The sequence below is a fragment of the Sminthopsis crassicaudata genome, chromosome 1, assembly GCF_048593235.1.
Source record: "Sminthopsis crassicaudata isolate SCR6 chromosome 1, ASM4859323v1, whole genome shotgun sequence".
Classification (NCBI taxonomy): Eukaryota; Metazoa; Chordata; class Mammalia; order Dasyuromorphia; family Dasyuridae; genus Sminthopsis; species Sminthopsis crassicaudata.
Window position 1 is genome coordinate 694,665,960 of NC_133617.1, and position 15,498 is coordinate 694,681,457.

Sequence of the window (15,498 nt, forward strand, 5' to 3'; positions counted from 1 at the left end):
GATTGTCGTTTTAGACTATTAACATTTCACAATAGGAAAGTTAAATACAATTGGCACAACATATGTTAGTTGATTTTTCTAGGGTCACACAACCAGTAAGTGTCTGAGGCTAGACTTGAACTTAGGTTTTCCTGATTCCAGACCTAATGTTCTGAGTACTGTGGCACTACCTAGCTTCTAGATAAATGTTAGTTGTTGATCTATGATCTATGATGATGTCTAAGGCTTAACCCTGCTAAAAATCAGTTTTTTTACATAGAGTTTATTTGGCGTGGAGTCTCTTATGATGGGTAAGTTCAGGGAAGAGAGCAGATATGGTGATGTCTGGGTTAACTTTTGCCTCCTCCATGATTGCAGAATCAATTTCAAAAGTTGCCTGAATGGTCTGAGCTGGGATGAGATAGCCTTGCTCAATGAAGTATCACTAGTCCTTGCTAAAAAAGGGGAGTACTTAATTGGAGAAGGTGGAAGGTGCAGGGTTTTTAAAATAAAATTTCAAGACAATTTTTAACATTCGTTTTTGTAGAAATTTTGAGCTGCAGGTTTTCTCCCTGCTTCCTCAACTCTGCGTTCCTTGAGATGGCAAGAATTTACCATGTGCAATCATGCAAAACATAAAATAAGATTTTCTTCTGGCATTTCAGGTGTATCCATTATTCCCAGGAATGTTAACAGTCATGATTCATGACTTGTGTTTGGCATTCCCAGCGCCTGCAAAGGCTGAAATCCACGTATCAGATATTCAGGAATTATATGTCCGCGTGGTTGACAAGGTTAGTAGTTTTATGTTTACAATATTGTATCCTTTTTTTTTTTTTTTTTAGAGATTTTAGTAAAGACACTTAGGAAAATATGCCTTTCTCTCTTAAAAAAAAAAGTTTTTTATTTAAATAGCTTGATAAATACAAACATTTCAGTACATAAATAAGAACCCAGGGAAAGAAAGTCAGAAAATTAATAAAATGAAAAAAGGAGAGCAATTATAATGACTCTATATGTTTCCATAAATCTCTTTTATTTACTGGTTGATAAACATGAACAAGAACTATATATATATATATATATATATATACATATATATATATTGTCTTCAATGCTATAGGAAACATATCATCCAACATGGTTTTGTGATCTTTTTTGACCCTTTTTTCTGAGTATTTGACATAGACTTATGACTGTTATTATTGCCTTTAATTACATAGTTGTAGTCTGTGTTATTGCTTTAGTTCTGATTTATTCCTGATGACTCACTGTATATAAGTGATTCCATGTTTCTTTGAAATCTTTATATTCTTTGCTGCCTATGATAGTGATATGCCTTAACATACATATGCCATAGTTTAATTCCCAATTATTGGACACCTAGTTTATTTCCGTTTTGTTTGCTATTTCTAAGTATTTTTGAATTGATGGGACTTTTTTCTGCTAGGAATCTCTTCTGGGTATAGTTCCAGTAGTGGAACCACTGATCTGTGGCTATGAATAGCTTTGGAATTTGCAGGGAGGGGAATAAAATTTCCCTCTTGCAAAAGATCGATCCGATTCACAACTCCACCAGCATTGTAATATTAGCAAGCCCGTTTCGCCATAACTGTGCCAACACTTAATTTTATTGTATTTTGTTCTTTTTTTTTTATTTTAATTCATGGCTCTTTAATTTCAGTTTAGTAAGGCTTTTATTAAGATTTAATTTCTTCTATTACTGTTTGGAAGAGGGATTTTAATTATTCTTTGCAAGAATTTTCTTACTAGGAGAACTTCTCTTTTCTATTTCTTCAAAACCCATCTACTCTATGAAAATGTTGCTCTTCTTCTTATCAAGACTAACCCCTCTCTGAATAGTTGAATTCTTACAAAAGTCAAAATAATCTCCTTAACTTTCATAGTTTGACATCATCCTGATCCTCTCTTCCTTTCTCTGATGATGAAGTATCCTTTCTCTTTGCCAAGGCCCTTCCTTCTAAATGTTCCCTTACTTATATTCCCTCCCATCATCTTCAACAAATCACCCAGTTAATTATCTCCCACACTCTTTAATTTCCAGTCCCTTAGTTGTTTATTCTGTTACTTTTATTTTTAAAAAAATTACCTATCTCTGCCATCCTTTAAAAAAAACCCTTTACTAGACTCTACTAGATCCTCAAATTATTATCCTGTATCTTTCCTTTTTTCATAGGCAGTGCTTAGAAAATGCTGTTCACTCTTATTGCCTTTATTCTTTTTCTCATTTTTCAACCCTTTGCACAATGGCTTCTGACTTCATCACTCAAGAGAAATGCTTTTTTCCAAGTTACCAATAATCTTTTTATTGCCAAATCTAATAGTTTTTTCTCAGCTCTTCCTCCTTGACCTTTCTATTCTATTTGACATTGTTAAGTAACACTGTAATTCTAGACACTCTCGTCATTCTCAGTTTTGTGACAAAGATCCCTTTTGGTCTCCTTTTATGTGCCTGGCTGGTTCTTGGTTGTTTTTGCCAGATCACCATCTATATTACATCCCTAATGATAGTTGTACCTAGACTTTGCTCTGGATCTTTTTCTCTATTAATTTTATACTCTATTTCAGTATCCTTATCAGCTCCTGAGGGTTTTATTATTGTCTCAGTATAGATGAATCCCAGATCTGTTTACCAGGCTTCATCTTTTTTGACTTACAGTTGAACATCTCCAGCTGCCTACTAGATATTTCAAATGGAATGTGCTGTAAGGTTCTCAAACTGAAGATTTCCAAAGCTACAATTATGATCCTTCCCCCTAAACCCACATCACTTTCTAACTTATCTGTTTCTGCCCAAGGTACCACTATCTAGCTAGTCACCCAAATCCTCCAAGTTGGAATCATCGGTGACTCCCATCCTTGTGACTCATTGTCCTTGACTCCATAGATCTGCTCAGTTGTCAAATCTTATTTATTTCACTTTTGTAGCATTTCTAGTTCTATCCCCTTTTCTCTAATCTCAGGGCTGCCACCCTAATCTCCTCTCGTCTGGATTCCACTCTCATTGCCAGGCGATTAAACAATCTGTCAAATAATTAACAAGCATTTGTTAAGTGTCCACTGTGTGCTCTGGTGGGTGCTGGGAATACAAAGACAAAACCCAAACAGTCCTTTCCTTCAAAGTGCCCCACATGATCATTTGCTATCACAACAGGCCACCAGTTAGTCTCAAGTTTCTCTACTCTCCAATCTATCCTTCACATATCTTCCACTGGTATTTTTCCTAAAGTGCATGTCTGGTCATATTATTCCCCCACTCAGTAAAGTCCGATAGCTCCTATAGTTTACAGTAAAAGACAAACCTTTTTGATGGCCATTTAATGCCTTTTGTGCCATGATTTCTACCTATTTTTCTGACATTATTATGGAAATAATATTACTCTCCTTCATACAACCAACAGTCAAACCAAATTGGTTTTCTTGCTGTTCCCAATGTCCTATGTCCTATCTCATTCTCACTTCTTACAATTTCTGGTATTCTTTAAGAATCAACTTAAGGACTACTTAAGGACTATCTTCTAACTGAGATCTTTCCTTGATCCATTCATCCCGCCCCCCAGGAACAGGTATTAGTGTCTTCCACTCCCACATTACCTTGTATTTATTTTGTGTTTATCTTGTATAGAGACATATTCTCTCTGCCACTAGAATATGAGGCACTTTGAAGGAAAGGACTGTTTGGGTTTTATCTTTGTATTCCCTGCACCCACCAGAGCACACAGTAGGCACTTAATAAATGCTTGTTAATTATTTGACAGATGGTTAATTGCCTGGTTAATTGCTAGGTATTCTTTTTAGCTTCACCATTTTGACTGATGCAAATAAATAGTATTATGTCAGATTTATTCATATCTGTTGACATTAAATTTTGCTATGAATTCTGCAGTTCTCCCTCCTATTAGCCTTGAGTGAGAATTTATGTCCAGTAGCTTATTTAAATTGTAAGCCAGCTGGTCAGGGAACTTGGCTGGTGATTCTCCCCTGGGCTCACTGCATTGTTGGTTCTCAGTGAAATTTTAATGGTGATAGCATAAACCATAATAATGTGGACTGAATTAGCACAAACCCTGAACTATGGAATATTTTTAGAGGAGTGAAATTTTGTCGCTGCAAGTATATACAGTGACTGGAATTAAGCCAACAAAGAATTGCCCAGTAGAATTATTTAGGGTGATTGCTTTAATGAATATAGAAAAGCAGTTTATTGTTTATAATTGAATGGGCACTTTTCAAGAACTCTAGGTTGTTCAGAAAGTTTGTTTTCTTGCATAGACTGAAACATTTTCCTTTCTGGCTTCATTTGCTGCTTTGCTGTGACACCTTCTCTGCCCACATGATCTAAAAGTTTTCTCTCTCTCATTCAGTCATGGAATCCTGATGCTGCCTCGGCTTGCCCCTCATTTATTTTGAGTTTTGGTTCTCATCAGCCATTTTTGTTTCTTTCTTCCCCTTCTGGAAATCCTTCTTATGGGTAGAAAAACAAAAAGAAGGTTTTCATTTAATTAGTTCTTACTTCTTGAAAGATAGCATGGCGTTGTGGAGAAAGCACTGGTCTGGGTTCAAATCTTGCTTCTGACACATTAATTGTATCAGAGTGGACAAGCCATTTAACCTCTTATGCCCTATTTCCTCACCTGTACAATGTAAACGTTAGACTTGATGACCCTGAGATCCTTTCTAGCCCTACATTTGTGATCTTATGGTCCTTTCTTAATAAGCAGCTAGACAAGCAGGAGTCAAAACCTGCCTTAAACTTAAACTTATCTTATCCTTATCTCTTATATCTCTTAGACTCCAGTTCCTCATTATATGAAATGAAATGGTTGGATTCAGTGGTCTCTGATTTTTCTTAGAGTTCTGAATTAAGGCTTCTACAATTCATATCTATTATCATCCCACTGTTCATCCCAAATGGTAGTCTTAGTCCTCCTCCTTTGTTCTTTCTCTTTCACCCAATGTGGATTGAATAGCCCTTTTGTTGAATATCCTTAGCATTTCTCACAAGGCTCAGTTCCTTCTGGTCTTTAACTGTTGTGGTCTTTATTCTTATAGAACCCTATAAGTATCAGTCTTGTGTGTGTCCTCAGTTACCTGACATAGCTTCTATTTTTTTATGTGTGTCCTTTGAAAATCTGAGCTTGTCTGTGAGCACATTGTATAGCACAATGGATTCTCTAGACACTTCGCCTATTTCTTGTTCAGCAGAATCATTTGTGGTTATAGCATGATAAATCCTAGGATTTGACTGTTCCTCCACCATCTTCTTTCCTTTTAAAGTCTTAGGGCACAGTATTTCACTTATCCTTGACTTGAATTTCATAAAATACATTCCCATGAACTTTAAGGGATACATGCAACTGTGCCCATTATTCCTCCTTAATTTCAAACCTTTAGATGATACTTCTTTCTCAAGATTCTCACCTGCCTAATCCTCATTTGGCCTGTGTCACTCATATCCTAATCTGTTATCTTTTCATATAAGAAGTGCTCATCCAATCCTTACTTTAAAACCTCCAGGGATAGGGATCTCACTGCAACTGAGATAGCCCATTTTGGGGAAGATCTAAATGTTACAAATTTCTTCCTTATCACTATCTTCTTCCCTATGGCTTCCCCCCATCTGCCCTAGTTCTTTTCTGTGAGACTACAGTCTGTATCTTCTATTCTTCATCCTTGTCCTCCTCCTCTTCCTTTTTCTTTTTTCCACCAGATTTTTTAAATGATTGAGCTATTCTTCCATCCTCTATCCCCAAGTCTTTATTTTCCCAATTTAAACATTTCCAGTTCTTTCCATTTATCTTTCTATAATTTAGTTTAAAATTCCTGCACCATCTTAGGTACTTTGTTCAGAATTTATTTAGCATATCAACAATCTTGCTAAAATGCAAAACCTAGAATTAATTGGATGTATCTTCAGAATGTTATTTGGTAAGGGCAGAGGAAATTAGAACACTTACTGGTTCTGAACACTCTGTTCCTCTTGTTTTTAATCTGCTTCTCATCCTCTTGACTCCTGTTGAGCCCGCGGGCCCTAAATGACGACAGAAGTTTGTGAGAAAACTTAAAAATCTCAAACTGATATAATCTTTTGTTTTAGTTTATACTTTTTGAAATATTGACCTTAACAAAAACTTCAAAAATGAATATTTCCATACACAAACTAAAATGTAAACATAATTATATAAAATTATTACATATAGCTTTAAAAATATGATATATCAAACATGTTACTTTCAAGGCTGCCCTGTTTGCCTTTGTTTTTTTCTGAGCTTCTTTCTGTTCTATTTGTAAATTTGTAAGTGCTTATTGATTTTCTTTTCTTTATTTCTTTCTTTTTTATTTATTTATTTATTTTTTGCTACTACTATTACTAGCTTCCTTGTCCCCCCTACCAAGTGAAAAAAATAAAAACACAATCATTTTAACAATTAAACTTAATGATAATTATGGAAATATGTATAGAAGAGTTGCACATGTTTAACATATACTGGATTTCTTGCCATCAAGGGGGAGAGGGTGAGTAGAAGTAAGGGAAAAAATTTTGGAATACAAGGTTTTGCAACAACGAATTTTAAACTATCTATGCATGTGTTTTGAAAATAAAAAGCTTTATAAAATTTTTAAAACTATTTAAGCACGACAATTGCCCATATTGGGTATAAAAAAAATTAAGCATAGCCAAAATAAAATACATTCACATGTTTGTCATATCTAAAAATACATCTCTCCTTCTGTACCTGGAGTTTTTAATGCCTGTGGAAATGGAAACACAGTTCATCCTCTCCAGTCTTGGCTGGTCATCACATTGACTAGAATGATTATTTCAAAGATTAAAAAAAATAATGCTGTCCTTTCTATAGAAATTGATTAAGTTGTCCCATATTAATTAATGAGACTTTATTGCAGAACCTAAGCTTCCATTTGGTGATCTTCACATATTTTCTAGACTTATGATTTCTTTTGGAGGGTCGGGGAGGAAATTCCCTTTTACTGTGAGAGAGTTGTTTTGGCAACTAAGAAGCAAAGTAACTTGTCCAGGATCAGAAACCAGGATATGAGAGAAGGGATGTGAATAAATCTAGATATTCCTGACTTATAGATTGATTTAGATGTATTATGCATGCCATGCGACCTCTCTCTCCTTAGCAAATCTAAGAATGATGTCATGTTTACTTTGATAAATCTGGGTTTTATCAAATTATATACTTTCTTCACGATGTACATTGTAATTCTTTGGTGGGAATCATCAATAATTATCCATTAAATATTGCAGGTGGAGATTGGAAAGACTGTCAAGGCATATGTCCGAGTGCTGGATTTCTCCAAGAAGCCTTTCTTAGCCAAATATTTCTCCTTCATGGACCTGAAACTCCGAGCAGCATCCCAGATTGTTACACTAGAGTGAGTTTGCCTCAAGAGAAGTCCCTCATGCTCCTCCGAAGCATTGGAACCCATTTTTCAGTCAGGACACCAACATCATCTCTAGCACTGGCTCGTGAGAGTGGGATCCAGGCAAACTCAGGAAGATTTAGCTTTAGGGAGCAGGGTACCAATCGAAGCTTAGGATAGCTGACACAACCAACTCCCTGTATCCCCAGGAGAATTCAAGAGTTTTAATGGTCCAAATTCCCTTCTCCATCTCCTCTATCTCAGGGCCCTTGATGAAGCATTTGATGACTATACGGCCACATTTCTTGTCCATGGGGCAGCCATTGGACAGACCAGCCTGACAGCAACCGTGACTGATAAAGTTGGACAAAAAATCAACTCTGCCCCACAGCAAATTGAGGTAAGGAGTAGCACTTGACTTGTCAAATCAGCAAGGCCTTGTTTGGATGGACTTAAGAGAGAAGTCAATTGGATTAAGATTTTTATTATTTCTGGAATATTGAAACTGCTTAGAAAATGACATGAACAGATGATCTTCAATTAATCATTTGTATAGTTCTCTGTACACAGTAATGTCCATTTTGTAAAATGTGGGCTTTTAATAGACCCCAAAGGAAGCTGGAAACAGAAGACATTAAGGCTGATTTAGTAGGAAGAAATTCAACAGAGGGAACATTAGGTTTGAGGGATGCTCTGCTGCTCAGTGTGTGTCTCCATAGTACACTGAGCTCCAGAGAGGGAGGAGTATGTGCAGACGAGTACATTATCATGTATGCCTACATGACACATATATCAAAATCACAGGCACTTAGTAAGTGATTTTAAAAAATAAACCCTGCATCGCACAGGTAAAATGTAGGAGACACATTGTATGCAAATCTAGTAGTTTTTCAGTTCAAGTAAATTAGGCCCAGGAGGAGTAAGAAACATGCTACCTTCTGACTGGCAGGCACTTTTGGGTCTGCCAGATAGAAAAAGGCAGAGCTGATGCAGCCTCCATGAATGTTAGGGGGGGAAACCCTGATTTTGCCCATTTCCTTGAGACTTCTGCAGAATAAAACTAAACCCCTTAAAAACATCTGTAGCCCTTCAAGATTGTCAGGATTGAGTACCCCGATGCAGAGAAGAGATTGTACAAGAATGATTATGTAGCTTCTCACACCCAAGAGCCGCTCCCTGGTGCTCATTCATGCATACCCGGTTATGTTTCAGGCTTAGGCTTTGTTTTCTTTTGTGCCACAATATTCTCCTGACACCGGAGATGCTCTAGGCTATAGTGATATTGGCCAAGAACTTGGCTCTAAGAGTATACTTTAGAAGGAATATGTAACAACATCTTCTGGAGGACTCGGTATCATGCAAAAGCTGACCATGAAATAGTGATAAAATATTAGCAAGGTCCAGAGGACCCATGGAGAGAAACTAGTCCAAAGCTCCTTTTACATCTGAAGGAGACATTCTTAAGGCGAGGCCAGCCTGTGAGTTAGTGGCAGGAAGGGACTAGAGCCTGGGTCCTAGCTCCCCTGCACCAGCTCTCTCTTCAGTGCCTTTGGAGCTAGCAGGATGTATGCCGGGCTTTTCCAACAAGCATTTTAATTTGGTTTGCTCCTCTAGATGAAAGCATTCCTAGTGGAATGAAATGCATTTCTTCTGAAAACTAACACACTCACATAAAGTATTCTGATTTTCTATATGGCAGCTTTTTTCTGTGAGGGGAACAGAGTGCAATGAGAAGAGATCTCAGTTGGGAATCAGGAAATCTGAATTCAGATTCAGAGCTAAGCTACCTAACACTCTGACTTGCCTTTTGTAAAAGAAGAGGTTGAAATTAGAGATGGTTGAAGAAATGGTCGAATCCTCAGGTTCTACAGCGTCCATTCACATTAATGAAGTTCCTACCATCCCTATATCTGACCTCATCACTCCCCTGCTCAAAAACTTTAGGGATTCTCTGTTGCCTTTATGATAAATGCAATGTGGTGTAGTGGTTACAGAGGTTCTGGAAGTTGCTGGATTCAAATCCTTTCTCTGACATATACCGACTGGGATCCTGGGAGTGGCAATGAACAGCTTGGTGCTCTGGGCAGCTCCCTTAGATCAAAGGTTGCAGAGAAGTGCCGGTCTCTGTTGGCAGAGTTGGTTTCCTTATCTGAGAGTTCCTTCTACCAATAACATCACAGTCTAGTTTGTTCCCTTAGCTTGGCATTTAATGTCCTTCCCAATCTCACATAGGTCCACTTTCACAGACTGTTTCTCCTTTTCACAGACTGTGTTCTAGCCTAAGTGACCTCCTTGTTTGCTGGTCACAGAACTCGTAGCTGCCCACTTTTGCACAGACATTCTCTCAGGCCTGGGCTGTAGAACCTCCTTAACTCTGACTTTTAGAATCCAAACCTCAGCTGCTTCCTTCTGCAAGCTTTTCCACAGCTTCTAGTTGTTACCAATATTTTCCTGCTCAAATAATCCTATCTCTGCTTATCTCTTTACAAGTCTGTCATATTCGTGCAGGTAGAATTCAATTTTTGAAAGGACACAGATGGGTTTTTTAATTCTATCTTTGTATCCGGAGCATCTAGCACAGTGCCTTCCACATTAGTAGGTGTCTAGTTAAATCCTTGTTGGATTGAATACAAAGAGAGTTAGGGATCAGAGGGCCATCAAAGGGCTTATGTAGCATAGTTAAGCAAACAGAACCAGCATATGTGATAAAGAATAAATCTATGACATTATATTAGTACAAAACATCTGGAAGAAGAAAGGGAAAATATCAATTTAGGTTGTAGTGAGCCTGGGGAGGCTTTGTAGGGGAGAGGAATCTTCAGTGGGGTCCCCCAAAATGGACCAGGTTTGCACTGGAGAAGATTGGGAGGCTGTGTTCCAGGGAGAGGGGAAGCTGGGAGCAAAGACTTTGGAGATGGGAGAGAGAACAACACACATTGGGAGTGGAAGGTGAGGGTCCAGTATTGGACCTGACTGGCTAAAGTGGAGACCTAATGGAGCGTAGTGCAGTGACAGGCATTCTGCTTGTCCCACATGTCATAGTCCTGCCAGGATCTAAGAAAGCCAGAGAATGGCAATTAACAAAAGTGACTGGGAAATTTGTTCAGATCAATTTAACTTCATTTTTAAGCACCTACAATGTGCCAGACACTGTGCTGGACTCAGAGGATTACAGAAAGGGGAAAAGAAAGAGAAACAGTCCCTGGCTAGGGTGATACATATATACAAGTAAGTAAATACAAATTATAGAAAAAGTAATACAAAATAATATATCAACTGTGCATATGTGAGGGATTGTTATTATTCTCTTTTGAAGCATGAAAGTAATTTGGGAACGTGCAGCTGTTCTGACACGGTGATTTTGCAAAGATTACCTTCTTTTGCTTTGGGGGTATGTGTGAGGAATTGTTAATTATCTATCCCATCCTGCCATCATTTAGTAAGTGTCTATTATGTGCAAGGCACTTCATTAGGCATTGTGGTGTTTTTGTTTTTCATTTTGGTCCAGATCTGTTGATTTCATCAGTGTGTGTGAGGAGGCGAGGGGGTAGAAGAGGCTCCAAGGGAGGAAACTCCTCATGTAATACATGGCGGCATCTTTTCTGTAATTTATAGCCATTAGCTTAGATACCCCGAGAGGTTCCCTAGCATCACACAGCCAATGTGCCAGAGGCTGGACATGAATGCAAGTCCTCTAGAGTTTGAAGCCAGCCTTCTGGCTATTATCCCACACCACTTCTCTAGACTCTTGGGATACCTGAGCAAAATGAAATCCAGCCCTGGCCCTCAAGGAGCTTTCATTCTACTGCAAGGATACAGCATGTAAACGGATCAGTACATACATGCTCATTTGAAGAGAAGGGGCACCGAGGGCTGGGGGCTTCAGGAGAGGCCTGTTGGAGTTGGGGCAGATGAAAGGAAGGATTATATCATGGCCGTGAGTGCCAGGTTGTACAAAGTCACAGAGGCAGATGATACTGAGTCTGGCAAACATCAAGAAGTGGTTTTGGTTTTTGCAATATAGATTGGATGAAGGAGAGTGATATGCATTAAGTCATAGGATCATAATTTAGAGCTGAAAGGAACTTTAAAAGCCATCAAGTCCATCCAAGGCACAGAAAGTTGAAGTTAAATCATTTACTACTCTATTTGACTTGCCCAAGGTCTCAAAGGGTAGTAAATGGCAAAACCAAGACTCCAGCTCCATTGCTTTTTCTTCTGTAAACCTTGTGAAATGGTGCCTGAAAATTGGTTTTAAGAGCTTTCAAGGCAGACTGAGATTTTGACTAACATGTTTCGAGACAAGAACTTAAGGTCACCTGCTTCCATTTCTTTTTTTATTTTTAGGTCTTTCCTCCCTTCAGACTGATACCAAGAAAAGTGACTTTGATCATTGGTGCAATGATGCAGGTAAGAGTCAGTTTAATTTGCCTGCTTTAAGGTGGTCCTACCCCAGTAGTAAACTGACTGCTGTTGTGACACTGGGGCCTGTGATAGGAATTGGATTGTTTCCATGCCCTCTGTGGTGGCCCCTGTTCCCAGATTCTCCAGCCCTCAAACGTGTCCACGCTTGTCCATCTTTCTGTTATAACGTGTTGTCAGAGTGGAGGCTTAAATTGGATACAGTCAACATGCTTTTCAGCAAAATAAGTGTCAGCCGTGAGGATGAGTTGCTGTCTAGAATAAGCCTGTCATATCCACAAAATGGAAATTTATACAAGTATTAACTAGAGCAGAGCAAGACTTGAGGACGTGCTGCTGATAACTGCTGCTGTTTTCCACAACTCCAGATCACTTCAGAGGGAGGTCCTCAACCTCAATCCAACATCATTTTCTCCATCAGTGATGAGAGGATTGCTTCAGTGAATGGCACTGGTCTGGTCAGGGGCCTCACCATTGGCAATGGCACAGTAACCGGACTTGTGCAAGCTGTCGATGCAGAGACTGGAAAAGTTGTCGTAGTGTCTCAGGTAACATCCCCTCTCCCCGGCAATTCTACATTCTTCTAAAAGTTATTGCCAGATTCTATTTCATGTCTTTTTCTTCCTCCTCCTTTCATTAAACTTTGAGTCATCAATACTTCCACAGTGGGATGGGCAGAGGAAGGAAAAAGAGCCAACATTCAGCTGTCTGACTTGCTTACTTTTAATAGTCCTAGTGGAAATTTTGATGAGAAAGTATATAGATTATCTACACAATTTCAATGATTTGTGCTAGATCTGACAACCATTAACATGAATAATTGAGCATTGAGTAGAGTTCATGCCTGGTTTTATGCTACTGAGGGAAAAAAGAATATATTTTATGAATAAATATTTAGTCAATCAAAAGGCATATGACATTTGCAAAAGCTGGAATAGGCAAGTGATTCCAAATTACTTCTGTTCTTTCATATACCTGCTAAGAATGAAAAGTTAATGACTCTTCAATCCCAGCATGCATTATAGGGTCAAGGCTTGGAGACTGGAACATCCCAAAACAATATCCTGAGTTTAGGAAGCTATCTTTTTGCCAGTAGGAGAACTAAGATTTCATATCCATTGAGAAATTTCCTCCCAAATTTTCCATCACTGTCTGCCTAAACTGAAATCCTTTGTCTCTTCTTCTATTTCTGGTTGCCCCAAGTTACCATCCAGTTCCTCTCGAGAGAAGCAGGGGGCAGAGAATTTGGCCAATTTGGGAAGATTCTTAGGAGTTCTCTTTCTTCCCAAATGGTATACTTCTTTAATTACAATGGGTTTTCAACTGGTCAAGGTTGAATTTTTTTGTACTTAGCATTGAGAAGCAGGTTTTAATTAGGGTCACAAAAATGAAGCTCTTCTTTTTTTCTGGCTGCCTCCTAGACAGATTTCATTTCCTCAAGAGGGCAGATGAGAGATTGACTTCTAGAATAAGATGGCATCAGGGCTGAAAATTTCAGGTTGCTGCATTTCTCCCCTCTATTTACTGATTTTTGTCAAACAAAATGAAAGCATTCCCAATAGAAAGATCTCTTCCTTGTGTGCACATTCCAAGAAAGATTAATAATAATATTCCACTGATAATATTTCATTACATTCATATACCACAATTTATTTAGACATTCCCCAATCGATAGTTATGTGCTTGATTTCTAGTTCTTTACTGTCACAAGAAAGTGATGATATGAATATATTGACATACATAGAGGACTTTTCTGTTTTTATTTCCTTGGAGTACATGCCCAACAGAGTTACCTTTGGATCCAAAGGGATATATACGTTTTGTCATTTTTTTCATATAACTGCAAATTATTTTTAATAATATTTTACTTTTTCCCTTTGTGTGTAAAATGATTTGAACATTTTTCAAAAACTTTAAGTTCCAAATTCTCTACTTCTTTCCTTTTCTCTCTCTCTTCTTCCCTCTCTGAAATGGCAAGCAATTGGTTATAGTTTATACACAAATATATACACATACACATATATAATTACAAATTCTTTTCCACAGTGGTTGGACAAATTCATATTTTCATTATCAGTGAATCAATATTCTGGTCTTCCTACAAGTCCTTCAAAATTGATTTTTTTTTCCATCTTTTGTCATCTTTGGCAATATGCTGCGTATGAAGTGAAATCTCAGAGTTGTTTCCCATTTGTTTTCTGTTAGTGATATTCTGTTGGAATAATCTCTCAAATGGCAGTTAATGGTTTGCAGTTCTTTAGAGATTTGTTTGTTTATATATTTTGGGGAATTTTAAAATTTTTTAGGGAATTTTTTATTGTTTTTTAGGGAATGACTTGACATTTAATGTTTGTGTCGTATCTCTATATATCTTTTTTTTAATCAAATCTTTATTAAAGATGTACAAGATTTTCCCCAATCTCTATTTTTATTTCTAATTCTAATTATATTGATTTTATTTGTGCAGAAGCTTTTGTTTCTTGTAAACATAATTGTCTATAGATTCTGTTATCATCTCTTTTATCTCTTGTTTAGTTAAGAATTCCCTCATCCCCATCCTAGACACATTTGTCAGATATTCATCCATTTTTTTTCTACAATTTTTTTATGAATCTTTTTCAGTTGCTTAGCATTTTGAAGTTAATATTAAAATATGATTTAATATATTGGTATAAATTATTCTTTAACTTTTTAAAAAAGATAATGTTTTGGACTTGATTTTTATTTTTATTTTAAGCATGTAATTTATTTTCAAGGCCATGCTCTTGTTTTTTTTTTTTTTTTTTTTTTTAATCACCTGCCTTATTTGGAACTGTTTGAAACTTCCTAAGAAAGAGGATAAATAAAACAGAATGATCTGTGATCCCTTCTAGTTTTTTTTAAACTCTTTTACAATGATATAACTCATTTCCCCTCTCTACAGATCTCTATCTCCGTTAAGAATGAAATAATGGTAGGAAGGAGAAACCCTACAGCCTCATAGCAGAGGAAGGGGAGCTCCTCAGTGTGGCAGTGAGGGGTCTGAACATAGTCAGCTACCAATTTGCTGTGTCACCATGATCCTAGGTCTGTTTTCCTATTTATTGAATGGTTTATTCTCCGGGTCTCCTTTGATGGCAAGTATCACACTCTGATCTGGTCTACACTCTTTCACCAAGCCCTAACCTCAAGCCTGCTTATTGACCAGGGTAGCATTTAGATATGTTAAGCTTTTTTTTTTTTTAAGGATCGGGTCGATGTGGAGGTAGTGTATCTCAAGGCTGTGAGAATTCGAGCTCCCATAACAAGGATGAAGACGGGAACCCAGGTGAGATGAAGTTCCTTCCTTCCTGGTGTTAGTTTATTAGCTTATTCCCCATGTTATGCTGTAAATTAGGGGTCATACAACCATAGAGTATTCGAGATGTAAGGATTCACTTCCACATGCCCAGAGGAGGATGCTGACAGCAGCAGACTCTTAGTAACCGTCTTCTCTGGCTTCAGTAACCTTCTTTTTTATTTAGGGCATAAAAGGACATGAGGATCCTGACACTCCTTTCTGTCCCTATTGAGTTTTTACTGAATTTCTCTGGGGTGAGGTAGATAGTTAAATGCTTTGACTTAGAAATAAACAAGCCAAAGCTTCCCTTCATACTCCCTTGGTTCTCAGGCTAAAAGTGAGAGCAAAAATAAATGAAGAAATGATTA

General features: G+C 37.6%; 1 protein-coding gene across 3 annotated transcripts in view; it reads left to right on the forward strand.

The window, feature by feature from the left end:
- The window catches only part of NUP210 (nucleoporin 210), a 151,600-nt gene that overhangs the window by 105,962 nt on the left and 30,140 nt on the right, over window positions 1-15,498 (forward strand). For all 3 annotated transcript variants that reach the window (XM_074283676.1, XM_074283675.1, XM_074283677.1), the window contains exons 21-26: window positions 645-773; window positions 7,274-7,401; window positions 7,654-7,789; window positions 11,737-11,799; window positions 12,180-12,359; window positions 15,038-15,118. In XM_074283676.1, coding sequence (XP_074139777.1) covers window positions 645-773; window positions 7,274-7,401; window positions 7,654-7,789; window positions 11,737-11,799; window positions 12,180-12,359; window positions 15,038-15,118 — 717 coding nt within the window. The remainder of the gene's footprint in view (window positions 1-644; window positions 774-7,273; window positions 7,402-7,653; window positions 7,790-11,736; window positions 11,800-12,179; window positions 12,360-15,037; window positions 15,119-15,498) is intronic.